We start from the raw sequence: 26,776 nt of genomic DNA, 5'->3' as shown, positions 1-26,776 counted from the left end.
ACTAGGACAGTAGAACATATTTCCTAATAAGTGTTTTGTGAAGAGGAGTGCGTCCTTCTCAAAGGCATTGATGTACAATTTTCACATGCAACACCATTGTCTGTCTGGTTGCGATCCTTGTTACCATGGTAATGATATGACAGGCGACTCTACCCTTATCAGTCACTACCACAGTATTCAAAATTATAAATAATGATAATGATAATGGTAATAATATGAATCATAATATTATTTAATCATCATCATTATCATCACCATCATCATCAAAATCGTCATCAAAATCATCACCATGCTCGTCGCTCAGTCAAAATGATTTTCTGTAACATTCAGTAAATTAGGTCAAGGGTCAACCTGCAAAGTTTACGCACTGTCCCGGAACCTGCAAAGTTTACGACTTAAGAAGCAAACAACCCATGACTTAGCGACATCGGTCGCAATACTCTGTATCAAAGCCATCGGGAACAATTAACAACAAAACACGACAAACAAAAACAAACAAAAATGCCAAATAGGTTGAAAACATATATAATCCACTACGATTTCATTCATAGGGCTTCAAACTGCACACAGGTATCAGACCTAAAAACTATGTGAATGGAAACTTTGCAAACTGTCTCCCAGGGCCCTCGTATTTTAAGTCTTCATTATTCCTGACCTAAGCTGGATGTTTTTCTTTAATACTTGGAGACAGATTTGTTGGCTTACGACCTGCAGAGATTTGAAAAGGACTACAGTATGTACAGCGTCACATAAAGCAGGTTAAATGACACAGCTGAGTGGCTCCAGATAATCGGGCCATTTAAAATCTGTGTGCTCGAGTGCAGCGTCCGTCCAAAGTTCACGCATGAAGTAAGTTGGAAAAACCACACTCGCACGACAAGCTCTTTCCAATGCGCAGGGAATTACAATTGCTATGGTCCCGTTTTTCATGTGGTTGTACGCGATTTTATTCGCTACACACAGACCAGTATCAAATTCTTTGTTTTGTTTATAGTTTATTTGAGTGCGGCTCTGAACGGCGATGGGGAAATCCCACAGCATCGTCTGCAACGAGGCCATTGGTCAAAAGGATCACGTGACACAATTATACCTCGCCTCATTAATATTTTCCCGGGGAATAAGCACGTGTTGCACGTGTGTCGTGTTTACAACACCGAGAGCCTGTATGACCATGTTTGGGCATGTGTAAGACATGTTACTGACGGCTGGAATTCCCACCTTAACTGATTTAGAATGCAGTAGGCCTACAGGTTGGATGACCAAACAGAATTACGTCCAGCGAACAAATATAATCGCAGACGTGAAAGCTTATGCAGTCTCCTGTCAACAAAACCTTGAAATTTCCATTAAGTACTCAGCTGAGTTCGTCAATTAGAGCAACACTTTGTAGCGACGTTGCTTTTTGGGAGTGTAGAATTATTTTTAACAGCCATATTAAGACCAGTCATTTCAGTAAAATTCGATCGCGAAGACACACATCTGACCCGGTTTAATTTTTAAATCCGTCAAAACTGAGCCTGAACAGCTAGTCGTACACAGATACGAATTCAACGGGCGTGTACCAATAACATTTGGTGTCATTTCTGACACGAAATTTTATTGAATAAAGAAAAAAAGGCTGTCTTGTCTCGGTACACCTGTAAGATAAATCATGATTTGTTCATGATATTTTCTCTTCTGGTGTCCAGATGTTCGCCTCGACAACATGATGTAAATACACAATCATTGCATGAACATTTTTTATGGCACTGATTAAATCAAGGAAACAACACGGACTGGCAAACATCACAGAACGTGGTCGTCTAGATAGACAAAGTGAATTAGCCCAAATCTGGCATACCAGCAACCAGGAAGTTGGCGTTCCAGTCGTCAACCTGTAAGCACAGAGTGGCTCCTACACTTACAGACTGTGAGAAACAACAGACAGACCAATCACTTTAAATCCAGCGAGTCAATATTTAACAATGACCCGTCACAGGTGCGAATGAAAGGAAGTGTTTATGATTATATATATATATATATATATATATATAGAGAGAGAGAGAGAGAGAGAGAGAGAGAGAGAGAGAGAGAGAGAGAGAGAGAGAGAGAGAGAGAGAGAGAGAGAGAGAGAGAGAGCGCAGTGGACGCACGATCACTGGATGGTTTTGTTCGAGCCCCGACATGGCATATATATATATATATATATATATATATATCTATATATATATATATATATATATATATATATTCAAATTAAACCAGGTCAGATGTGTGTCTTATGTATATATATATAGAGAGAGAGAGAGAGAGAGAGAGAGAGAGAGAGAGAGAGAGAGAGAGAGAGAGAGAGAGAGAGAGAGAGAGAGAGAGAGAGAGAGAGAGAGAGAGAGAGAGAGAGAATGTTTGTAGATCGCGTGAATGCGTGAACCGTTAACTCGAGGAATAGGTGGGGAATCCTGAAATATCTTATGAATTAAACATGCGGCAATTTCCTAACATTTTACGGAAATCCACGCGTTCCAATCTGAAGTGGTATTTAGAGCCCATTTGAATTCAATTAATGTCGTATTTTACAACAATATTTTTCGAGAAGTGTGACGGCTGTCTGCTAAATTTTACAAATCATCTCATGATGAACTGGAGGAGAGGAAAAATTCAGAGTGGAAATAATCCTGAGAGTGACGTCACACATAACCTAGAGTCAGATTTAGTACGATTATGTTTAAAGGGACCTTTTACTGTAAATTTGGGTGACATCTGCATTATTCGTGTTCTGTAAAATAAATAAATCTTCGCATCCCCCTAAAATCTGCTGAAATGAATAAATGATGAGTCTGCAAAGATGATGCGTTGATCAAAATGAGTTCTGGTACAGTCTGAAATTCTGTAACTGTTGTGAACGTTTATAGAGCAAGCTGTAGGGCGAGCATTTCGTCATGAATTTAAGAGTAGAACAAGAAACTGCCTTTTTTACAAGCTAAACAAATATATCAAAATACATAAAAAGTTGCGACTACCGAGCTTGTAGGAGAAGAAATGGAAGATGTTTTGCCGTTTTGATTTCTGTTGTGTCTATGAAATCGGATGAGACAGAGGGATGTGATCAGTCGGTTAAATGTGTCAAAGGTCAGGCAGAACATCTAAGGGTAAAGAAGCGAACGACGTCCTTTTGTTGAAATTGTGTCTAAACATCTCCCGAGTGTATATTTGATTAGAATCAGTCCGTTGGTGGGACTGATGTGTCGTGGTGGTTCTGGGCATGCGTCGTGTACCGTGAGAAGTATTTCCCGATCCGGTGGATTGGGAGTTTTGGGGCTCCCGCGGTGCGGTACTGCTGCACCGGTCAGCTTGTCTTAATCACTGATTGATTTACAATAGATAGGATGAGCATAAAGTAGGATAACAGATCAAGATAATGATATACACGATAGTTTTCAAACACTTCATTTTTTTCTGCTAGACATACCAATCAAGCTGTCAGACGAGACCGTTTTAGCGACATTTTGGTATACTAGAGTAGGTGTTCCTACTCAAATTCGTAGTTTCTCCAGACGGTTCAACACTGATCATTTAGCAAAAATGTGAAAAAAATGTCGCGCTTCTTACAAACCTTAATGTTCTGTGAACAGCCGGGAGCTTATTTGCAGTGCGGCCCTAGCCATAGACTGTAGAGAAACTAACCAAACGACACTCATCATATTGGCGCCATGATTGCAGCGCGAAACAACTTGCAACGTCGCGATGCCTCCATATTAATATAGTTTCACAAGATACCGATTTTTGTCGTTTTCGAATCCGACAGGTAAATGTTTTTAATCGTATTCGGATCTTTCGATAAAGAAAGGCATTAAAGTCTCTCAGTTCTGCAAAAACCTCTTTATTTACCAACCTCCACCGTGCTCATGTTTTAGATATATCGTTCGGTCGGAAATTCCCATGGAAACCACGCCCACTAGAATTGCATATACACATATTTGTGCATGCAAAGAAGTTTAAATGCATCGACGGAGCATTGAACGACCGAGAGCGAAGTGGTGATTTTGTTTGCCGGAGACGATCACCCCACGTCCATCAGGTGGCCGAATCAATGGAAGGAATTCTTCCGCATGCGTTGACCACTTGTCGCCCCGGACTCCGGTACTTTGGACCACGGCAAACTACATTTGTATTTGGACCACCTACCGCTAGAGGGCGCCGAACTGCCTTAGACGTGACATGTTTGTAGTGTTGATGATGAAACTTCGGTGACAATTTTGCGACGATTTTAATTCTACACGGAAAAGAAATTGCGAAAGAAGAACCAATTGTCGACCTTAAGCTGAATTCTTAGGAAACATGTGAAAAGGTGAGTTTATTCTTAGGCTGCTCAAGTTCAAGTACTACAATGTTAAATTATGAACATCGAATTGAAATATCAAGACTACATATATATGAATGTATGTATGTATATATATTATATATATATATATATATATATATATATATATATATATATATAATATATATATATATATGCAGGACTTCCCTTTTCGTATATTATTAGTTTTATTTTTCATTTCGCATGTTTTTTTATTAATACAGGACGCAAATATATTAAGCAGAACTGAAAATCGGAGTTTTGATTAATTCTGCAATCGAAACTTATTAGGCAATAATTCAGTGCCTTAATTGATTGATTTAAGGGTCCCTTCAAAAGGTACACATTCTAGCTTGCGATGTCTGCCATGTTTAAATAAAATCACTACCAGTACTGCTTGTTAGAGTTGAACTTTTTTAATTAAAATTAGATTTGAAACAAGATGTGACCGGTCGTGGGATATATAGGTTTCTTTTTATTGAATTTTGCTGTAAGGCTCCGTTAGCTGTAAGAACTTTTGCTGTATATTCTGGTGTTTTTGTTTTGAGCGTGTGATAAAGTTTCTTGCTCTACTCAGCCTCTTAAGGTATACAGAACGCGCCTCGGGGACAGAGATATTCGGACTCTCAAACTTTTCAATTCTTTTCGGACCTATAACTAGTGGTTCTAATTTGAAAGCTCTTGATGTAATAAAAATGTTAACCATCTTAATTTTTCGAAAACTCCATAGAGTTTACACAGGGATGGCGGCCATTTTGAATGTCAAATATCGTTAAATCTTGGGTAATTTCTTTTCTAGCACCAACATTGGCACGGTGACTCCTGATTTTCATTCTTAACTTTGAAAGAGTATGGTTGAAAGATTTATTGAGGAAAGTTTGAGCAAAAGTTTCAGTCTTTCACTTTCGAGGCTCATACTATCTTAAAATCATGTCGAACAGTCCAGTGCAAAACCTGGCTAATGCATAATGTCTGCTCCTGTTATTTTTGACATCAGAATTCTAGTCAGGACCTAGAATTATTTGCCTATATCATTGCATACTTTACATAAGGCATTGTGTTGGCAAAGCTGACATTTTTATTTCAGCATCCTCTAGGGAGACAAACGAGAAGATAACAACAGTTTTAAAGCATAGAAATCATAAAAATACCGTCAAAAATTGAAGCTATTTGCAAGGAAGAGTTTCCCGCCTTTACTAACTTTTTTCCTTTCACGCTGTCAGGGCCGTAAATGGTCAGAAAACTCCGTCACTTTCAAGATCGTAACGCACCTCGAAATAGAAAGACTTCAGCATTTTCCCAATGGCAAACATTCCTCAACAAAACTGTCAACCCCTCCTTTTGACAAATTAAGCGCGAAAACCAGGGGTCACCGCGCAAATTTTGGAACAAATTGCCTAATGCTTACATATCCGGCGTTCAAGATGGCCGCCATCTCAGTCTGTGTTAACGCTACGGTGAACAATCATATTATTTTGTGATTTGCACAAAACTGAGACTTTCGAAACCTTACTTGCTCCAAGAGCTTCAAAATAAGCCCACACTAGCAGAAGACCAGAAAAGAATTGAACAAAATGTTAGCGTCGGCGAATATCTGTCCCCGAGGGGCATTCTACCTTATGAAGATCATGAGCTCATGGGAAATGTAAACACAGTGAAATTGTGTAAAACGCATCGGACAAAAAGAGATTGTCTGTTTTTTCAAATTAAAGGAAAAATTATTCCTCTGCGTATCACAAGCTATCAAGAAGATCCAAAAATTATGTGACAAGTTTTGAAAAAAACAGTACACTGGTTGTGTAATGTCTATTATGTGACAAGTTTTGAAAAAAACAAGTATACTGGTTGTGTAATGTTTATTATGCTTAATGTAATCGACAAATATTTGCGAATTATTTGACAGAAAACGTAGTAAATTATCGTCGCAGATTTCATTTGCTGTTTTTCTCCTGAATGTTTTGATCACTCCGAAAGTTTTCGTCTGAATGTGTTTCTTCTGCATTTCGATGGAACACATGCACCTGTCAGACGCAAAAAAAATTTACAAGTGGTGTGTTTCATGTTGTTGGTTTTTAAGAGGCTAATAGACAAGTGAGCGGCACGTGTTTATTGAAATATGACTAAAAGAGTTTACTTATTTCGGTCGTAAATTTTCAGTTACTTGTTAAATAGCCATCACGAGGAATATGAGCAAACAAAGTTCCCGTTTTCTTTTCATATCAACGACGTTGTAGTCTTTGACCACTAGTGTAAATATAACCGCACATGGCTTTAATTTATTCATACACCACAAAGGCAAGCCTACGCGTGTTACATGGAGAATCGTTTAGGTTATTGCATTTATTAAGCCATTAATCTATAGACGGTGCAGAGTATTGCATTCCTATCTGAATTCATTAACATTAAAATTAATCATTCCAGAGAGAGAGAGAGAGAGAGAGAGAGAGAGAGAGAGAGGAGAGAGAGAGAGAGAGAGAGAGAGAGAGAGAGAGAGAGAGAGAGAGAGAGAGAGAGAGAGAGAGAGAGACAGAGACAGACAGACAGACAGACAGACAGACAGACAGACTTACAGAAAGACAGAGACAGAGTATACTCAACAGAGACACCTGTACAGAGGGATGACGGACAAGCAATGACACATACCCTCAGGGACATATAAACAGACAGACAGAGACAGAAGGACACAGAAGAGACAGACAAAAATACAGCCATAGACACACGGACGAACAAACAGACAGGGACAGACACAGCGAGACGGGCAGAGAAAGGGAAAGAGAATGAATTCTCAACTAAAAATAAGTATTACAACGAAATATGTGACAGTCGCGAAGCAATGCTACCTTATGACGTGATAAAGTTTAAATGAGAACGAAATTTTCTTTGACGTCCTTAATTTTTATCATATTAGCCGTTTTCGTGAAAGAAGGAATAATATGCAATGCCCATGCGCGTTAAAAGCGGAACATTCTTGACAGTATAATATGAAATAGAGCCACGTTTGTTATGCGATTTCGCGCGAGCCCCTATTAAGCATATGGAGTGTGGGAACATGTCGCGCGCTGATTGGCTAATCTAAACAAATTAAATACTGATTACTTCCCGACGAAATGCGATACAAATTGCACTTCAAGTTCCTTCTACATAAATAGTCGTGATGCGACAATCAGGTTATTGATCTAAGTGTGAAATATTTAGAACATTTGAAAACGCTAGGCTTTAATGGGTGCGGCTATGAACGAAGTAACGCTGGGCCACAACTAATATGAACGTTTTCCTATTTACAAAATTAATATTTTTGTGAAATGAACCAACAGTAAACATGATAGCACTATGCAAATCTTACACCTACAATTTGTCAAAGTAAAAAAAACAACCAAATCCGTTAAGCTGCCAAATTTCAAGAACTTATTCTCGCCCTTTCTTCGAAGCAAAAGAATCCGAGAAAAAAAAAGAAAAGAAAAAAGCTTCAAAGGGTGATATAATTGACCCGGAGACAAAGTACGCGAATTGTTTAGGAAACTCGGAGCCGAGTGCAAGCCTTAAGTGTACCCTCTGACAGCGGGTGCGGGTTTAATACGGAGTGCTAATTTTTCACGGGGTGTAACCGAATTAAAGTAGTACGATTGAGCAGTATATTCAAGTAAATAGCACGATTAAGCGGTGCCATTTACTAAAAATAAACTCTGTAAAGAGCAGCGTCATTCCAACGTTTTCACAGTCAGAACCGCAAACATGGCGAATCTGGACCAGAAACATGGTGTTCAGACGGCGATGGCGTAACAATGAATCGTATCTGTGTTTTCATTAGTAGTAATCTACTCACGTAAATTGAAAAGGGGTTTTATTGGTTGCGAATATTGATACAGGCACTATCAAGGTGATTCCTTAAGTCGAAACATGAGCATCTGTCGTTGCGAGCATGGCCGATGTTTTCGACCATGGCGGAACTGTTAAAATGGTGCGGTGCAAATTGCCCTCGCGAACACAATGAGCGGAGGCAGAAGCGAGGCATGCACGGAAGCAGCACAGCATGATGAAGCGACTGAACTTGACTACTGGCAATAGTCTCGTTATTTGGACTTGAGGAAACGTGTCGTTTCATAGCAAACTACAAATGCACCAAGCTGTAGCCACAACGTGCGGAAAATGCACTATTCTCGCAAACAGTCATATACACTCAAAATGGCGGATGACTGTTGACAATATTTTCATAAATTTGTTGTAGTAAACAAATACCTTCCTATCGCTTGCAAATAGAATTCTAATCCGAACTGAAATTCAGTTGTCAACAATAACACCGTGATCATTTTACGCCTATAACTGTATCGACAGGTTTAACATTACGCATTTCATAATGTGTGTTTTTAAAGATAGAATGCGCCTCGGGGACAGATATTTGGACTCTAAAATCTTTTCAATTCTTTTCTGATCTACCACTTGTGGGGGTTCATTTTGAAGCTTTTTGAGTAAGAAAGACTTCTACCGTCTTGGTTTTTTCGAAAATCCAAAATTTTATTTTTCTCCAGAGAGTGACACAGGAATGGCGGCCATTTTGAATTTCAAATATCGGTAAATCTTGGGTCAGTAGTGTCTTTAGTATCAAAATTTGCACGGTGACCCCCGATTTTTATTCTGGATTTTGAAAATGAATGATTGAGGAAAATTCGAGCGAAATTTTAAGTCTCTTACTTTCGAGGCGCATACCACCTTAATAGGACAAAAATTTGTAATTCACAGACAAAGCAAAAAAAAAACACAAAAAAAACCCCCAGAAAATGAATCACGAATTCCAGCTGATGGGTCTGTAAGTTGACCACCTAGCTACTCCGAAAACAACCATGACCAGGCCGGTTGAAACTGAATATCCGAAAAGTGACTCATGCCTTCATTTTTTTCCTGTTTGATCTGCATCCATGGTTTGGGATAGATTGGTAAGTTTTTCTTTTGGTCGCATTCTGGTGCTTTTAATGAGAATGCGGTCGACTTAAACATTAGGGTATAAACCACTTTAAAGTTTGTGCGATGTCACATCGTGAAAATACGCCGAAAAGTGACGGATATGGAGGACATGTGGTCGGCTCGCTCTGAGATCAACTCGGTACAGTGACTCTGTTTATTGGTTTTAAGAACACATCAGGAAAATCACAGGATGTGCTCTGAGCAGTTTTAGTGAACCCAGAATTCGTCTGCTTTGTACCGTCCGGTTTGATACTCGCTTACTTTCACGCCAAACCCAGGCGGAACTTTTGATGATACGTTGGTTTATTTTTACTCTAGAAAGCATTTCTCTTTTCTTCATCTTCTTCTCCTAAAGTATGCCAATACACAAAGTATAGTCTTCCCGCCGCATTGTGTATCATATACCGTGTTCTTGTTGCCGCTAATCCAATTTATGCTATACCAGCATATTGGTAGCGAAAATACAGCAATTCTGGTTGTCCAGGCGCGAGAATACCAGTGCTGTATTCTTGATATAGCACAATTGGAACACACACGAGCTTTCAGATCGAGAAAAGTCCAAATTTTTAACGTTTCACGCCACCGAGACTTTCAATATACCGTTATCATAGTACAGCAATGAACCGCCTCAGCAACGGGTATACGACCCATGTTTGAGCAGTTCGCTCTGCTATCACTCGTGCACGTGTTTCGTGGAATGGTAAAAAATATCTTGTTGTAAACCCGCCGCTGAAAGTGGTTAACTTTTATTGCAGCGGAAATGAATTTTTTTTCCAGATAATTTCAGCCACAGTTGTCGGCAAGATCACTTAATGTCACTGACATGCAAAATTGAAAAATTTAGACAAGGCATTCCACGGGTAGACGGAAATTGCTGTTTACAATCAGAATAAAACTTGAATGGTTAACTTTACGGCAAATAGAGATTATTTTATGCTTATAAGTTTTTTTGTCGGGACTTTAAAATGAGCTTCATAATGGGGCAATCCTGATACAGAATCTTGTGTTTCTAGAAATTGCTCACCTTGACATTCGGGTTTAAAGCGTATCCAGTGAATTAGTAAAGTTTTTTTCGAGACTGTACGCAACCGTCTGAGGGCCGCGCCCGAATGATCAAGCGCGCCGTCGCGTCGGTTCCAGAATACCGAAGGTGCAGCCATTGAGGGCGCTGTTCCGACTCCTGGCTCTGGAGTTTTCAGGACACGATGAATAATATGAGTCACGGAATGTTGGGCCATTGTGTCCAAAAAGGAGAAGTGTTCGGCCGAAATCTCGGTGAATGACTATACAAGTGCACCTACTTTGATAAATATGCCATGAAAACTGGTGAAACCTCTACGTGATGGAATGCAAACCTCTGTTAAAAAAACAACATCCCATACGGCGGAAAATCTTCAGCCGGACACTATCGAAAAACACTCAGGAATCTATGGTGTTTGTTTATTTACATAAATTGTACATTTCCTTTCACTTCTGCATGCACTTTTACGTATTATAAATAAAAATGAAAACTAAGTAACAACCTTGTACATGACACCAAATTTTAAACTGATAACCAAGCTGACCGTTCACACACACACAACAAAATGTAACTCCGCGATTCAGGTAAATACAATTCAACATACATTGCTTGTAATATCTTCAGAGTTTCAAAGAAACTCTCAATAAATGTCAGAGTTGTCTTAACGCGTTCTGTATTTGCTAAATTTTCTTAATCATATGCCGATGACTGGAAGGCTGAGCATGTTTGTCGAATGACCATCAGAAAACGTTACACTTGAAATATTTCTGAATTCAGAAAGCAAGTCCAGGTTGTGAAGACCGATTTCTACCTAAAATACAGGCTACCGATTGAGCACGGAGTAAACATGTTGACCTGCTATGAAATATGCCCAACAATGTCGATTAAGTGTGCCAGTGGTTGTTGGAAGGACGACCGTGATTCAGACATAGTTTCAGATCCGGATAAAACGGACAATCGATGCCAGTCCCGGAGTCAAAAGAACATTGCTCTAAATTTGCTCCCCGTTGCAAAAGTAGGTCACCCCTGATGGATTAGCTAGCGGCCAGGGTTGAGTACGACGGTCTATGTATTACGCCTCCCTGAAACTCAGCCAAAAGCCTCGAGGCGACTAAAAAACAAAGACCTGACGACATTATAAAACAAAGGCTGTTTTCCTAGGGTTGTATTTTCTATAATATTGGCATTGTTTGTGCTGTAATTATTTTAGTCGTCGACTAACACAATTGTAAACTTTTAACGGACGCAATCGTGATAAGACTTGGACGCTACGAAACTTTGGACTTAGAAATTGATTATGAAGGTGATAACGTTCACAACAATGCCATAGATCTTGATTGAAAAAAATGACAATTTTCCAGGTTAATCAGTGCTACTGATTTCTCAGAATTCTACGATCAGTCCATTTAGTCCTGGTACAGACACCCAATAAGCAGACTTGTAACAAAAAACTGCGCACAAGATGAAACGAAAATCTGTACACTAGAAAATCAATATCAGTACAGCACTATACTGCTAAGTGATATGTACGAAAATTTGGCGGGAAAATCAGGTGTTTCAAAGACGAGAGCCAAAAAAGTCACATTTACCAAGCGTTCCTCGGTCCTAAATTGAGAAATACTTATGAATTCCGGGGGGGGGGGGGCAATTGTAAGCCCGAGCTTCGACTTATATGATCTTGAGTCAATGCAAAAATTACAAAGGTATTATCGTTGTTGTCTGACAATAATGATCTGCTCTCCTCAGTTATTGGCGCAATCCAACTCAATTTAGCTTGGTGGCGCTACGAGACGAACATGTAAAATGCCAGCATTCATTTACGACTGGTTTATTTTCGCTTGTGCGCATGCGTATATGTCTGTTCGGCGTATCCTTGACATGCTCGCCTCTGACAGTCGTTTACAAGGAGTTGATTCGTGACAGAATGAGCTATATTCATGTTAATATGACATCACTCTGAATTTCTGGCTGTTTTCTTCCCGTTTTTTTCGCCTCGCCCACCATGACACGCCGCAGTGAACGTTCAAAGTTCGATGACTCACACTCGAAAAAGCAGAAGTCATCACTCCAAATTTCAGGCAGTTAAAAGTAAACATCGAAATCTTTCGCTGTAGCAAAACAAGGCAACAATATCTAAACTTTGTGTTGAACGGACAGTTCTATAGAGAAAACAGTTAATATGATATTTCGTATAACTCTAATATAATTATCTATGTAAAAATAAACAGTTGGGATTTTTAGGTTAAACAAGTAATTTAAGATGTTAAACTGTTCTCTGCAGAACTTGTGCGCCACAAGTACGAACATTCCTTGTGCCGATCGACGCCTTGTCGAACGTCATACACTCACTGTGAGTCGTCTGTGTGCGTTCCATTTTCCAAATCTTCCGGTTATTGTGAATATGATATGTATGATAAGGTTCAAAAAATGCGGAGAATGACACGAAAAATCTGTAATTTTTTGTCATATTTTTGGATTCTCTTGTCACCACTCAGACATCTTTTGCATTCCTTCCTTGCATGATAGCGTGGGCAAATCTCCTCTGGAAGTCTTCGAACAGTTGCTCGCCTCCTGATGGCGCTCTTCTCAGAAAACCCTCCCGATTCAGGTAAGTGAGGCCGATGCCATTCATGTGGAATCGTTCCACTTCGACGGGCTCTATTTTGTAGTGGGATGTTGCCCACAGCAACCAGTATATCACGTGATCCCTTGTCCAATCGCGTGGATCTGCGTAGAAGGAAATATAATGTTAATTCTGTAAGACATTCAAACCTGACTTGAGCGATTGCTGAGAATCAACGTGTGATTACATGATTTTCATAGTCCAAAGAAATAGGCAAACGATAAACGATGAGGAAGTGGATGAGAATAATGCGCAGAGCATTTTTCGTAACAATGCTACATTTTTTGTAAAAGAAAGAACTATATAAGAGTCAGCAAATGTTTTTGTCTACCATTGAAGAGGGTTCAACACTTGCCTCAAGACATCGCTTTTGTTAAATCATCTTAAGTTTCAAATATCTTCTAATAGTAATTTTTCCAATGTCGATATCTTCTCGCAATGGTGCCAGAACTGTCAACTATCTACCACCCTTCCGTCGACCAGTCAACAGAGTCAGACAAAATTCTCCCTTCTTTTCCCTGCCTCGCCCAGTCTCCAATTCACAGGCCTTCGCCTGTTATACGGATCGATTTGCAAGACTGCTCCCCTTTGTGAGCGCTTCATCTCTGACTCATGAAGACAACATTTATAACTGACAGACTAAACGCTTGGGCGATCTGAAGAAGGGACGCGTTTATTAGGAAAAGGTGCTCGCCTTACAGGTCGTTTTAAACTTTTTGTGACGATTCTCAGATCAGTGAAGAGCACTTTTTCCATAGAATGGCAAGTTCTGTTTATCAGTAGCCTAGGAAACAAAAAGGTCTCCGCTCACTCCCAGCACTATGATCGAGTGATAACGAACGAGAAACAAAAAATACCTCGAATCAAAATTCCTATTAATACGTTGTGAATTCGATGTGAAAGGAATGTCATTCTGTCAACAAAATTTCAAAAAATGATAATTCGTCTAGGATCTCAAGATCTCCGTCTCGGCCAGTGAACCGGTCAAAAGGCGCGAAAGTGGCGAATTTAAAACACGATGGAATTCGGAGGATTGCCTACAGAGCGGAACATTATTGGAAAAGAAAAGAAATAAACACAAACAAACAAACAATACAGGGCACAATCAAGGAGGAACGAACTAATGTAAAATACACGTTTGCACAAAATGACAGTTTTTCGCTCACCTCTTGGGAATTCATTTGGTCTTGACACGCCCTGACTTGCTGTCGCGGCTTCTGTCGTGTTCGTCGTGCAACTCATAGTGGCAGCTGAAAGACAAAACAGTTCAAACAACGCGTATGGTTAGCTATCGATGCTTTGGGCTTGTGTTGGACACTGGGGTGTTTTAGCGAGATTCTGTCTGCCCACGTATGAAAGAATGATGAGTAAACGAAGTGGTAATACAAAAATTATGATAAAGCAGAAAGAGTCAGGGAAGTGGAGAAAGGACACAGTGATAACACGTGAGAGAGGAACAGACAGATACATGATCAAACACTACATAGATACATAGATACATACACACATGCATGCATACATGCATGCGTGCATGCATACATGCTTACATACATGCATGCATACATACATACATACATACATACATACATACATACATACATACATACATACATACATACATACATACATACATACATACACTTACATTCAGTTATGCGGACAGATAGACTGGAAGGCATTTACACCAATGGACAGCAAACGATAAATAGGAAAAGGCATGCAGGCAGAACAGTCTGTACGGAACTGATGCAAACGGCAGTGACAGACAGACAGAGGCAGATACACATACACTAGGGAACACGGAGACAAAGGCCGGCCGAGACACACAGAACAAACAGCAGCGACAGAGTACAACTTAAGGCTGCCAGATGTTCCTTAAGTGCCCAGCAACGCCGTACAACCCACCTTCCCAGTAACATGCGATCACCTTGAATGCCCAAAACCACCCGACCTATCGACGCTTTATGTAAATTTCTCCCACAGACGACTACCCTACCCAGCATGCTTTCTGACCCCGTTTCTTGAAATAACCGTGACGATTACACCATGAAACTGAGAGAGAGAAGAACTTTTGGCTAATTCTGGCTAATTTTGGCTAACGGTGACTATTTTAAGTCCTACGCTTTCTCGAAATTCTGGGTATACAAAAATGATTTAACAGTATTCCAGAGGTAAACACTGGAGATCTCTGAGATTTTGATCGGTCAGTGATTCTGAATGCATATGCCATGTTCAAAAGAAATGGATGTAATTTAAAGTACGTATCAGAGAATAAAGTGCATGAAGTGGAACCGCGAGACAGGGAAACTCCCTGAGGGGACTTTTTTCACTTTCACGTGACTGTGAAAGTGGAAATAAAGTAGTCGTTTCCTTCAATGGCAGACAAAGGATCGCTATACCGCTGTTGCAAAATCCTCTTCGCGGCATTTCAGATGGCAAAGCTTTACTATGGTGGAGGGTAACTTTGTCCCTAACAACGACAGATCCGACAGTTCAAGGAAGAAACGTTTCACCGCCGTCTTGGAAGGACCTTGGTATGTTACTAACAATTTTAAGAGTGTACTTGCAAGGCCAGAGGCCGCAGCTGGGATAGATTCTCGAACCTTCAAAATCATAAGATTCTCTGTCGGGTTTGGAAATTTATCGACAATGTAAGTTTCAGTACTGCCCTCTGAACCGTCCCTCTGAAATCGAAGATCGAGACGACGCGATAGATAGAACGCGATGTCCTACACTTTACCATCAGGTTTCGAGTCAATTCAAGCCATTGGAACAAGCACACACCTACACAGGAAGAAATATCTCTCACAGAATGTCCGTCGATGTTGTCAACAAGGCAACCGCACGTTGGAGGGATTGCAGTCATGTCAATCTTTATACCAGGAAAAAAGCGTGGGTTTCTACGCGCCTACGATGACATGGCGCTCCAATAATTACAAGACCTCGCCTGATGTTGTTCATTTCTATCTATTTCTAACTCGCCTGATGTTGGTCATTAATATCTACACTCAGTTGCCAGAATGCCTTCAATGCTGTATTTTAGATGCGACTCAGTAACATACTCATAACAATCAACCCCGTGTGTTGGTGGAGAATTATTAAGTATACACATGAGAGAATAGTGCGTATTACACATGGTTGCGACAGTCACTGTAATGGCTCTATGAGTCGGCACGTCACCTCACTCTGAATTGAACCCACGTAGGTTGACGACGTGCGGCTGTCATGTTGTCAATAAAACCGAGCAATCATATGAAACACTAAAATATTTTATAAAGGTGTGCACAAACAGACACGAACACCTGATACAGGCATGCAGACATAACATACACCGAAGAGACAGAGAATGTATGTATGTATGTATGTATGTATGTATGTATGTATGTATGTATGTATGTATGTATGTATGTATGTATGTATGTATGTATGTATGTATGTATGTATGTATGTGTAGACGCATGAAACTTAAGTAACATATATAAATACATTGTACCTGAAGTAGTTTATGTTTTATATATAAATATATATATATATATATATATATATATATATATATATATATATATATATATATATATATATATATATATATATATATATATATATATATATATATATATACTTTAAAAGTTCTCCATAGCTGTTGGTCTCCTTTGCCGGTAGTCCATTAACCAATAATGGGATATCTATTTGCGGTGCCACTTAAACTAGATATTCGAGTTTTCGCTATGGCTGATCTGTCGGCGTAGGAGCACACATTCAAAAACGTTCTCGAGTGCCAAATTGTACAAGAAAGTCTAAATTGGAAGAACGGACCTGTCACGGTATCGGAACACTCCAGACAATCATTTGTTTGTGCTTGACATTGATGAACTGGATCGGGGGTCAATGCCGAAAAGAGTCAACGTTATGAAGGTGAAATACGAGGGAAAAGGGTCGCAGAGCGTCTGCCATGATGAGCACGATTGACATGAATGTGGGTGGTGATGATGGACCCAGAGCCAATTTTTTGTAGACACATTTTGGTAAATGACTCATCACTATCTCCTGGTGACTTTCTCAGAGCCAGCTGGTGGCCATGAGAGCCTGTGCTTCTCATTACTTCGTCATATCATTTTGTTCAACGCGCAATAACGATTGCTTGACAGTGAAAGAAATCCCTCACGCTGTGAACGTCAAAAGATAAGAAAATACACACAAACCTCGAGACGAACACTTATGTGAAAATTACTCCGATATTGAAGAGAGACGAGAGCGACAAACAGACCTGTTCAATGCTTTGTCGAGATGACGGAGAGGAGGCTGCTATATCCAGTCAGCGAGACGACTGCCTTTGAAGACAGGCGTGGTACACCGCACACCACAGTGTGCATGCGGTCGAAGAGGACTGTAATATTTTGATGAGACGTGCCGCTATCGTGACCAGACACAAAAGGCAAAGTTGTACTCTGAATATGCAGACCAAAGTAGTGCGGAATTTTTTTAATTTATTCGGCAGCCGTGAGGTTGCCATCACATTAATCTTGGAAATAAATATCCCATTTTAGTACCCTGGCCTGTTTAACATCGTGAACGCGCCCCTCCCTTCAAAACTGCTTGACCGGAAAATCCCCTTCGAGACGAAAAATCAATCGAGTTTCGAAATTTCGCATCTGGGGGTTTTGCGACTTGTTGATTTTCTCACATGATGACGTCATTCGTTGAGGAGCCATCAACTTTGAGAGCTTTCAACGCATGTGTTTCACACCTGTGAGAAAATTACAGAAAATTGGCGCTAGCTTGCAACCGGGAAAACAGTGCGTCCTTTGTTTCAAGGCGGGACTCTCAGAAGCACAAACGATCGAGGGCAGTTTCGTCGCGCATGCGTCTTTCGCATCACAGTGACATATAATCACTCAGAAGATTGACCTTCGTTCTTTTTTCGGTGGGCGTTTAATTTCACCATTTCGGGTTTTTTTAATAAGTTGCACACTTACTGATCAAGTCGATCTCGACCAAGCAAGACAATACTATCATTGACCACGTTTGCAGACACCAACCGGCATGAAGTAGGTATAGTACGCAGTTTCATTATCGATGCTAAACTGAACGCGTTTTTCGCGGGGCAATTTTGTCCCTACTAAGCGTTTTGATGAGATCGGCCACCTCTTTTCAAATTTCCCAGCTCTGATTTCCACAGCATTGGTCAGTGCACGTGGTTTAAAAGGCACCCTCATCAGGAATTTCGTGAACATGTGAAACTTTGATTGGACAGGCAGACGACAAAGTAAAAAATGTGGACAAACAGCGGCGACTCAGTGCGATCACGATAAGTGTACGAAGTTCATGAAAACGTGACAAGGCGATTGCACAAACGTGCACATTTTGGCGGTTTTTCAACTCCGCTAAAGCTTACTACCGTATTTAGCGGTAACAACCGAATTATAGACATCATTCTATATGAAGGATATCGCGGGAAAGCGGGCAGTAAGCCCCGTGGAATTGGTGCAGCTCAAAGTGAACAAATAATCGTCGGTTCCAGAATGTAATTCCCGCGCGTCTTTTGGCCTTTAATATTTGTGTAAATCATAGTTTTTGTAATACTCTGACCAAGTTAATAATTTTGCAAACCCTTCATTAAATCGTCAGAATTATGAATTGTTTCCTAATCTCAACGAGTTACGGCATGACCGTTCAACTATCGTCTTCTGTCACTATAAACCTTTCTTTAAGTTGGAATTCACGCCCAGTCACAACACACACAACGGCCCAGCACAAGATTCATGAGGGCGTTTTACGAGATTCATTCATCATAAACCTTCCGCGTCCGACGTCCAAAACCTAGGATACCAGCTGCCAAGGCTTTCAATTCTCCCGCGAAATAAATACACATCAAGATTCTTTAAGGTCAACTGTCACAGAGGAGGAGGGTCTTGCAAATTATGAGTAATATTTCTAAAGCAATCTGTGAAATGCTAGTAGTGAGAGAGTACCCGGATATAGAAATTTTGCTTCCCATTGAAAACTTGACATCGCGTCAATATACATACATACATATATACATATATATATATATATATATATATATATATATATATATATATATATATATATATAAGTTTGTAATACAATAACATAAATCGCTTTCACTTTTCCTAGCAGATAGTTCCTTAACATACTTAAACTCACAAACTTCACTATTCGGACAAACCTTCTTGTGCTTTTTTTTCAGGTTACACGTGTTCTGCGGTCAAAAATCATCATATTTCCTTACTGCGAGCTCTTCAGAGAGTTGTGACCTACTCTATCTCTATGCTACTTTGACATTTGTTAAACCTATCTATATAACGATCTGTTAGGCTGCGTCTGCAATCAGCCTTTCACAACATACAGTTATCGAAAACACTATTCAAAAACCCCCATTTTTCACACAGGTCTCGCCTTCATCATGTCGGTTCACCGATGACGTGTTTCTGTCGCACGGCCTGCCTCTGGCACTCTCGGGACTCGTGCATTTCGGGAATGGTACGAATTACGCTCCCGGGGCACACCTATTAGGCCAGATCTGTCGAATTACTGAGAACGTAACCTGCTTAAATAAAAGATTACGCTAGAATTACCGGTCCTTGTTTACACCTAGGCCCACAGGAACAAATAATGGAAGGCTCTGGCCGGGATGTGTCAACTGTAAGTACGTTTTATGCGAACAAACATGTTATTTCCACAGCTTCTCATTCCCGTATACTTGGAATTAGTTTACCAAACTTCAATTTATAAGATTATCCGGATTTCTGCGACTTCCCGTTTTGTTAAAACTTGTTAAAGAATCAAAACTCAAGGATTCGCAATTCAATTATTCCTTCTCAAAATTCTAACAGCTGTTACATGTATGCTAATCGGGACCACTGTTGTGATGCGCGTGAGCGATATATCACGTGATCTTTCATAACCAATCAAAGACACTGAACTTGGTTAGTACATTATGTACCTACTTTATTTCACATGTTCTCCGAAATGTTATATGTATGAGCGGTTGTCTTTCTGTCCAAATATCGTATGAAAAAAATTATCTATCTATCTATCTATCTATCTATCTATCTATCTATCTATCTATCTATCTATCTATCTATCTATCTATCTATCTATCTATCTATCTATCTATCTATCTATCTATCTATCTATCTATCTATCTACTTACCTATATCTCCATCCATCCATCCATCCATTCACCCATCTCTCCATCCATCCATCCACCCGTTTATCCATCAACCTACCCCAAATCCACCGTATCCGGCATTGTAACTGTGCCTTGTCCATTCGTTACAAGTATTTTTCAACAAACCCTCTTGCCTGTCCGTATTTGCCCGTTATATGCAAGTCTTTGTTTCGATCCGGCGAGCGATGAATCTATCTACCTCACTTGTCTCCACAACTTCAAAGATTGCCCTACTGACTCAAGAGTCCCAGCATCTAACAGCCCGCCCGCATCAATCGACATCCGTCCGTTGCGCCATAAACTTATCAGAACAGACGCCCACGTATCGATAACCTAAATGTAGCCAAATTTCCGTCCATTGTCCGGATATGAATCAGCGAGAACTTTCCGAAACTGGGCTGGAAAGAGATGACCCTTGCAGTCCCTTGCACTGTAGTGTACCGGACACTTCGATAAATTTCAGTTGAGTCTGCGCAAAAGAACCCTTTCGGGCAACAAAGGAGACACACTGCGCACCGTCTGATGCCCTTCAAGTTGGTTAAGAAAACAGCGCGATCGTGTGCGCCTCGAAAGTGAAAGACTTTAAATTTTGCTCAAACTTTCCTCAACGAAACTTTCAACCATTCTCTTACCAAATCAATAATGTAAATCAAGGGTCAAAGTGCAAATTTTCGTACGAGCGAAACAAATTGCCTAATATTTACCCGATATCTGAAATTCAAAGTGGCCGCCGTCACGGGGAGAAATTAAAATTTTCGATTTTCGATTAACTAAGACGGTGGAATTTTTCTTTTTCTTCCTTTCAAGAGCTTTAAAATAAGTGCCCACAAGTGGTAAATTAGAAATGATTTGTAAAAGTTTGAGTCCTTATATCTGTCACCGAGGCACATCCTGCCTTGAATTGCATTCTATCACCGTAACACACAACACGACATAGCCTTTTATTCCCTTGCCAAACGATATCTGCTAGACATGACATGGAAGAGATTTTGATCAGATCTGGGTTAGCGTTAACTTTACCATCTATCCGTCCATCAGGGCCGGGTTTTCACATCTGTGTGAAATATGAAGATGCTTGAAATATGAACGCTCTGGCAAATATTTTGAGGTTAAATATTTGTTGTGGAGGGATACTTCAAAGCATCAAGTTATTTGTGGATTACCGTGGGAGTTCCACTTTTTTGTCAATTTCCAGAAGTTTAATTCTGAAGATCTTCAAAATTCCAAGTAAGGGCTGAAATTTTTCTCAGAAGTTGATTGAAATAGTTCTTAAGGCTTGTCATAAATACTGTATTAAATGAAATGCCACTTTGTGATCAACCGTTCATATTCCTTGAACTTTTATAGGCGTCATATTGCCCGCTTTTATCAAGACAACCTCAAGGTGCCCTTTCTAGCGTCACGCGCGCCCCCAACGGCAAACATCGGCACCACATACATGTAGTCGGGCCTGCACGTATTTTTCAAGTTTCTGTTTAATTGTGCTAACGTATAGTGATATCTTGTTTTCTAAACTTCCAAAAATATCCGTAAACACTTATAATTCAACGTCAACAATGGAAATGCGTAATGTGTTTTTAGCAGCGCTCATTGCCATACAGGCGACTGTGTTAATTTGTCGAAATGAAAGTAACTTTCTAAAAAAATTATCACCTCCTATCGCTTTGTACTTTTTCGTGATCGAAGATGTCACAGTTACTACGGACGATATATTTGAATAGCTTCTGACGACAGATTGAAACAAGTTAATGTATTTTACGTTCACTATTAAATCCAAAATGGCGCCGTCCCGTTGATGTAAAGTTGACGAGCGCTTATTGTATGCATTCAATTTAAAAATTAAACCCTTTTGAGATAAACGAGTTAGGAATCGTCTGCCCTTTTGTCGCCGTCAAGAATGATCTTGGTTGTTTCTTGGTTATTTCCGGTAGAAAACTTGGTATATCTGTCATAATTTTATACTGTTATCACTTACTGCCACGTTGAAATCCATTGGTCAGTGTCCGTGCTGCTACTCACGATATTAAATTAGCCAAATTAGCTAAAAAATTCCGTATTACTTACATGAACCAACAGACTGTCTTTCACAACACCAACACCTAAATTTATAGGTTCACGAGGTTCGCGTACAACTGGTGTTGACTGAAATGATTTCTAGGTCGTATATTCACTATTATGTCCGAAACAGCGACCTCAACTTGACCGAGCTGATAAGTTTAGCTTCCAAAATGTGCTCACACCGAGAAGATCTGCGTACATTGACATAACCTGACAGGCGTACCATCCGAACATTTTAGCAAGATAAGTTATTGCGATAAGACAGCAATCAAATTCTATCCCGTAATAATTTAAAGAGGCAAAGGTGCGTTGACTTGAGGAAGATTGCAATTACTGGTATTTTTGAAATAAAATGTAAAATGACGAATTACTGCTCACGATGTTAAATTGGCCAAACTTTTCCGCGTCGCATAACTCTCAGTGTAACGCGCTACTGACTTCGATAGGTGCCCAAAGCGGTCACTCACCGGAAATGGGTATCTTGTCGTCCAAAGTTAGAGGCGGGCACGGTAGGAATGAGATGTTTTGGCGGGAACTCGCGATAGGCGGCCTTGTGAACGCCCCCTTTATACTACAAGTCGGGAAGTGTTTCCCGGTCTATGATTTTCGACTGACCTTGGAGGGTCAACTATCTCATCTGTGACAAGCACTCTTAGCTGTGAGCAAACTTCGGGCTTTTAAAATTATTGGCACCGCTTAAATTTACCAGCTTCCTGTGCTGCGCCAATTTAAGCAATACATCCACATCAGTCAAACTGTGCCTCTGCACTTTAATTCATCCGGTAAAGAAACTCGGTCATTGTGAAGATTTGTAAAACTGCAGTATTTGAATTTGAACAATTTGTACCCGGAAACAACGCTTGAAAATCGGAGATATCCGACCAGAAAATCATCGTTGCACTTCGGCGAATCTGATACAGGTCTGTCATACAAGGCTGTATTGATCGAAAAATAGGTTACGCGCAGACTAAAGCCCAAACGAACAAAGCGGAAGCACTGGGTTGAAAATTATTGTCTACGGGGGGTCACCCTTCAAAACATGGCAAACGTGTTTGTTTGCAAACGTGTCATTTCAACGGCTACTTCATGTCATATAGAGCCTGACCGATTCGGTGGAAATGAAGCGTTTTCAACGGGATCGAATGCATTTTGAATGGTTAACTGCCATTCTGGTAGTAGTCGTGACAAACGCCTGGTCCGGTACTATATTCTGAATATGGGAAGAGTTTGAATTTGACGATACGTCGATGATCAAATGTGAGCCTGGGTTAGAAGAAAATCCTCGCGAATAAGTGGGAGACAGAAGCAATGATACCTTAAGCAAAGGCTGACATTCAAAAGCTGAGGCGATGAGTACGAGTGTTGATGTTATATGGGGGAGAAAACGAACACGTTGTTCCGTGGGGTCGTGTCTTACCTTCTGATAGTTTAAAATTGCCGGTATTTAAAGAGTCTTCGAGTGAAACGTTTGCTGAGTCATTCATCGAAGACTTCCAAGTGCATGGAAATGCAGAATCAGCATTCCCGAGGAGGTAATTTCTCTCTTGCGTGGAGCGTCGTATTCCCGGCGGCTACCAGTCTTCCTGCTGCAGCCGTGCTCACTGCCTCACCCGCCGACTCGACGATGGGGGCGCTATCGCATGTAATCAAATCCGGCAGGTCACGATGATTGCGTGCTTGTTTACTGGCGTACAGTGCAACAACAACAACAAAACAATGACGTTTTCCCCTTAAGTTTTGAATCTAATGAGGATTCGTTTAGTTTTAATTTTCAATATATTTTGTTGTTGGCTTGTTATATTATCTATCTACATTTGATCAAAATCTGACCAAATTAAACTCTGAATCACGTTGTGCACAGAAGTTTCAATTATTCACTGAACATACCTTAATACTGCGAGATTTTGGGGAAAAAACTACCGTACTTTTCCAGGGCAAATGGTACTCAACCTGTCTAATGTAACCAAGAACGTTGCTTTTCTGTATTGAAAAAAAAAAGAAAATCCGAAATACAAAACAAAACCGCAACCGGAGAACACTTGCCCACATCCTTCTGATCGTAAAACTAAGTCGGTGTAGAGGGATTATTTAATGGTGCATGCTCAAAAACATACCCCGAACCAATCCCACCCCTATGAGAATTTTGAATTGCACACTAATTTAGTTTGGACCGAGTAATTTTTAGTCTTGCCACACAGGGAAAACGAACGGTCATGTGCACATCGACAGTTTTTGTTTTGTGTAACCCATTGACACTTGCTGAGAGTTCAAGTTTCCGTTCCAACCACAAACTCCCGCCATTTAATAGTTAGGCCAGGTAGGTAGGTCACTACCCCCAATTTCTTGAATCGGAGTGACTGTGCAACCCAGTCCCAAGCGCCGCCTCCTACGTCATTGAAATCTGATACTTTCGTTTAAAGTTTGCTAATTCGTGGTTACGCTACCTACTCGGCGTATTATAAGTAATTTGATTGTCCATTTTCACACTTTTCGCATATATTGACACATACACCATAAACAGCGTACATATGATATCATACTTTGTTGAGAGAGAGAGAGAGAGAGAGAGAGAGAGAGAGAGAGAGAGAGAGAGAGAGAGAGAGAGAGAGAGAGAGAGAGAGAGAGAGAGAGAGAGAGAGAGGAGGAGAGAGAGAGAGAGAGAGAGAGAGAGAGAGAGAGGCAAACGGGGAGACAGACAGGCAGATGGAAATGGTGGCAGATCGAGGCGGAGATTGCTAACAGGACAATTCCTAGTAGGCATTCCACACAACAAAGAGTCGCTCATAGACACTCATTTGCTGAGAGTCCCTGCTCTGAACCACAACATAAAGAAAAATCTGTCGAAAATGTATTGTATAACTTTCCCGAAGGAGCCACATGTACGACCACTAGGAAATTTGTCGAGGACGACTTGTCTTGTTAGACACTTTGTCGACCAATTAAACTGTTTTTTTCTGTCGCAGGGTTTATTGATCGTCCAAAGTCTTGTCGCGATGAATGCTATCGTCAGAATGCAACCAAGCGCATTGTGAATCAATGATAGTGCAGTTTTCATCACGTGACCAGCACGTGGTTCAGTGATGGGCTTGTTGGAATTTGTCCTGCATAATGAACCCATGTCTGAAAGAAGTGCACCAGGGAGACAAGGAGTTGATGGTAAAGTTACTCGGCTTAAAGGGAAAAAAAAATCAAATTTCAAACACTGGACCTTTAAGGTAAGTGCAGTACAGTTTTGGACTTTTGAAACATTTTCGTGTGTTTTAATATCATTCAATGATGTCCCTTACGATAGGCCTGACTTGCGTCTATACGCCGTAACTTGAGTTCAAAGAAGTAAAGGTGCAGTTTCCTAAGGCGATAGTTCATTCAATTAAAGACACTCAGGAGGAACTTCTCTATAACTCTTGCAATTTCAGTGTATCTTATTGAATTATTCATTCATCAGCAAAATATTCAGTTACGGTATCACTCATAACTTGGTGGGAAATCTTTCAAGCAAACTTTGTTTGTGCGACCCGGGTGCGTCGCACTGCAACGGGGGCCGAAGTTGGGAAACAAAGTAGGCGTACATGACAATAATCCAAATAATCTATCCATCAACTTGTGGTCGGCGTTCTATTCAACGGTTGTCATTGCGCTTGCGCAGAATTCACGGCATGCCGGTTTCTCTAAGCCAGACGTGAGAATAGCATTTTCATTGCTACCGACGGTGTATGCGTCACCCCGGTTACTGGCCTTGCATTACAACGTGGACGTTGCACTTGACGTTAGCATGCGAGCAAGAGAAACATTTTAGACAGAAAAAAAGAATCCCACACCAGAGTTTTATTGCAGTATCAGTCTTTCTAGTTTTCATCTAACATGATTTTTATATGACCGTAATTGGCATTGTCGTCTTTCTTTTGGTCACCAATAATGCAGATGGGCGTGCACGGGTATCTTGTTTTGAAATGCTTCCATGGAAATTTCAGAAGAGATTGCATGGTGTTCATATCCCATCAATTCAGATATCCGATTCTCCATTTCATGACAATAAGAAGAACTCGGAAAAAAATCGAGTCTACGAACAATTTTGACTTTTTTCAGCACCCCAACCCCATTTCCATGTATATAGGTCCATACTCACCATTGAAAACAATGGCTTTGGGCTCAACCACGATGATGGAAGGGTTGAAATGCCAGTGTTAAACATCCCCGACTTCATGACTGTGTTACGTCTTGTATTAAATGTCAAGATTTGTCTGTGACATGTAGTCAGTGGATAATGTATTCCTACTCAAAAACATCGAAGAGACAGACTGACGTTGGTGAAGATTTATCGATCCGTACGCCTATTTAACTCATCAAAAGTTACCCGCGCCCATGCAGCATGTCATACGCATGCGTGGAAAGTTTTGTGGAAGTCGTCCTAAATCTCCTGTAAGACCCAAACTTTTGATAAAAGATGGGGGAAACTGCTGACGGAAACTTTACTTCTGAAGTAAAGTTTCCGTCAAAAGTGGTACACATACACACGTGTATAAATCATTTTGGGTAAAACAAGTGACAAAAAATCTAAAATCAGGGAGGAAAGTGATTGAG

The 26,776-nt window shown here is 40.4% G+C and overlaps 2 protein-coding genes across 6 annotated transcripts in view; one reads left to right on the top strand and one right to left on the bottom strand.

Moving 5' to 3' along the window:
- The first annotated feature begins 3,970 nt into the window (after positions 1-3,970).
- The window catches only part of LOC139134647 (transcription factor ETV7-like), a 36,895-nt gene continuing 14,089 nt past the window's right edge, over positions 3,971-26,776 (top strand). Inside the window, exons 1-4 of one of the 2 annotated variants that reach the window (XM_070701607.1) lie at positions 3,971-4,327; positions 12,846-12,927; positions 19,356-19,608; positions 25,159-25,410. The gene's annotated coding sequence lies outside the window, so the exon portion shown is untranslated. Of the gene's footprint in view, positions 4,328-12,845; positions 12,928-19,355; positions 19,609-25,158; positions 25,411-26,776 lie in introns of those variants that run through there. The other variant, XM_070701616.1, reaches the window with a different exon arrangement.
- Positions 10,725-23,818, bottom strand: LOC139134660 (protein C-ets-1-like). Of its 4 annotated transcripts, none has more exons than XR_011552834.1 (3): positions 14,848-14,923; positions 14,109-14,192; positions 10,725-13,046 (listed from the first exon to the last, which is right to left on the bottom strand). XR_011552834.1 is itself a non-coding variant. In XM_070701629.1 (3 exons), the coding sequence occupies exons 1-3, from the start codon at positions 23,677-23,679 to the stop codon at positions 12,811-12,813; spliced, it is 387 nt and encodes a 128-aa protein (XP_070557730.1). In that variant the 5' UTR covers positions 23,680-23,818; the 3' UTR covers positions 10,725-12,810. The 4 variants fall into 4 exon arrangements, 3 of the variants coding, with proteins under 3 accessions (XP_070557730.1, XP_070557737.1, XP_070557744.1); XM_070701629.1 differs by lacking the exon at positions 14,848-14,923 and adding an exon at positions 23,613-23,818; XM_070701636.1 differs by lacking the exon at positions 14,848-14,923 and adding an exon at positions 20,196-20,391.

Source organism: Ptychodera flava, chromosome 1 (assembly GCF_041260155.1).
Source record: "Ptychodera flava strain L36383 chromosome 1, AS_Pfla_20210202, whole genome shotgun sequence".
Classification (NCBI taxonomy): domain Eukaryota; kingdom Metazoa; phylum Hemichordata; class Enteropneusta; family Ptychoderidae; genus Ptychodera; species Ptychodera flava.
Note: the sequence above shows the minus strand (reverse complement) of the source record. Positions and strands in the feature narration are given on the sequence as shown.

Excerpts from the sequence above, each read along its gene's own strand:
- LOC139134660 (XM_070701629.1), bottom strand. The coding sequence starts at position 23,679 with ATGAATGACTCAGCAAACGTTTCACTCGAAGACTCTTTAAATACCGGC. Across the intron at positions 14,193-23,612 it reads CAATTTTAAACTATCAGAAG|CTGCCACTATGAGTTGCACG; the intron begins GTAAGACACGAC and ends TTTGTCTTTCAG. Across the intron at positions 13,047-14,108 it reads ACCAAATGAATTCCCAAGAG|ATCCACGCGATTGGACAAGG; the intron begins GTGAGCGAAAAA and ends CCTTCTACGCAG.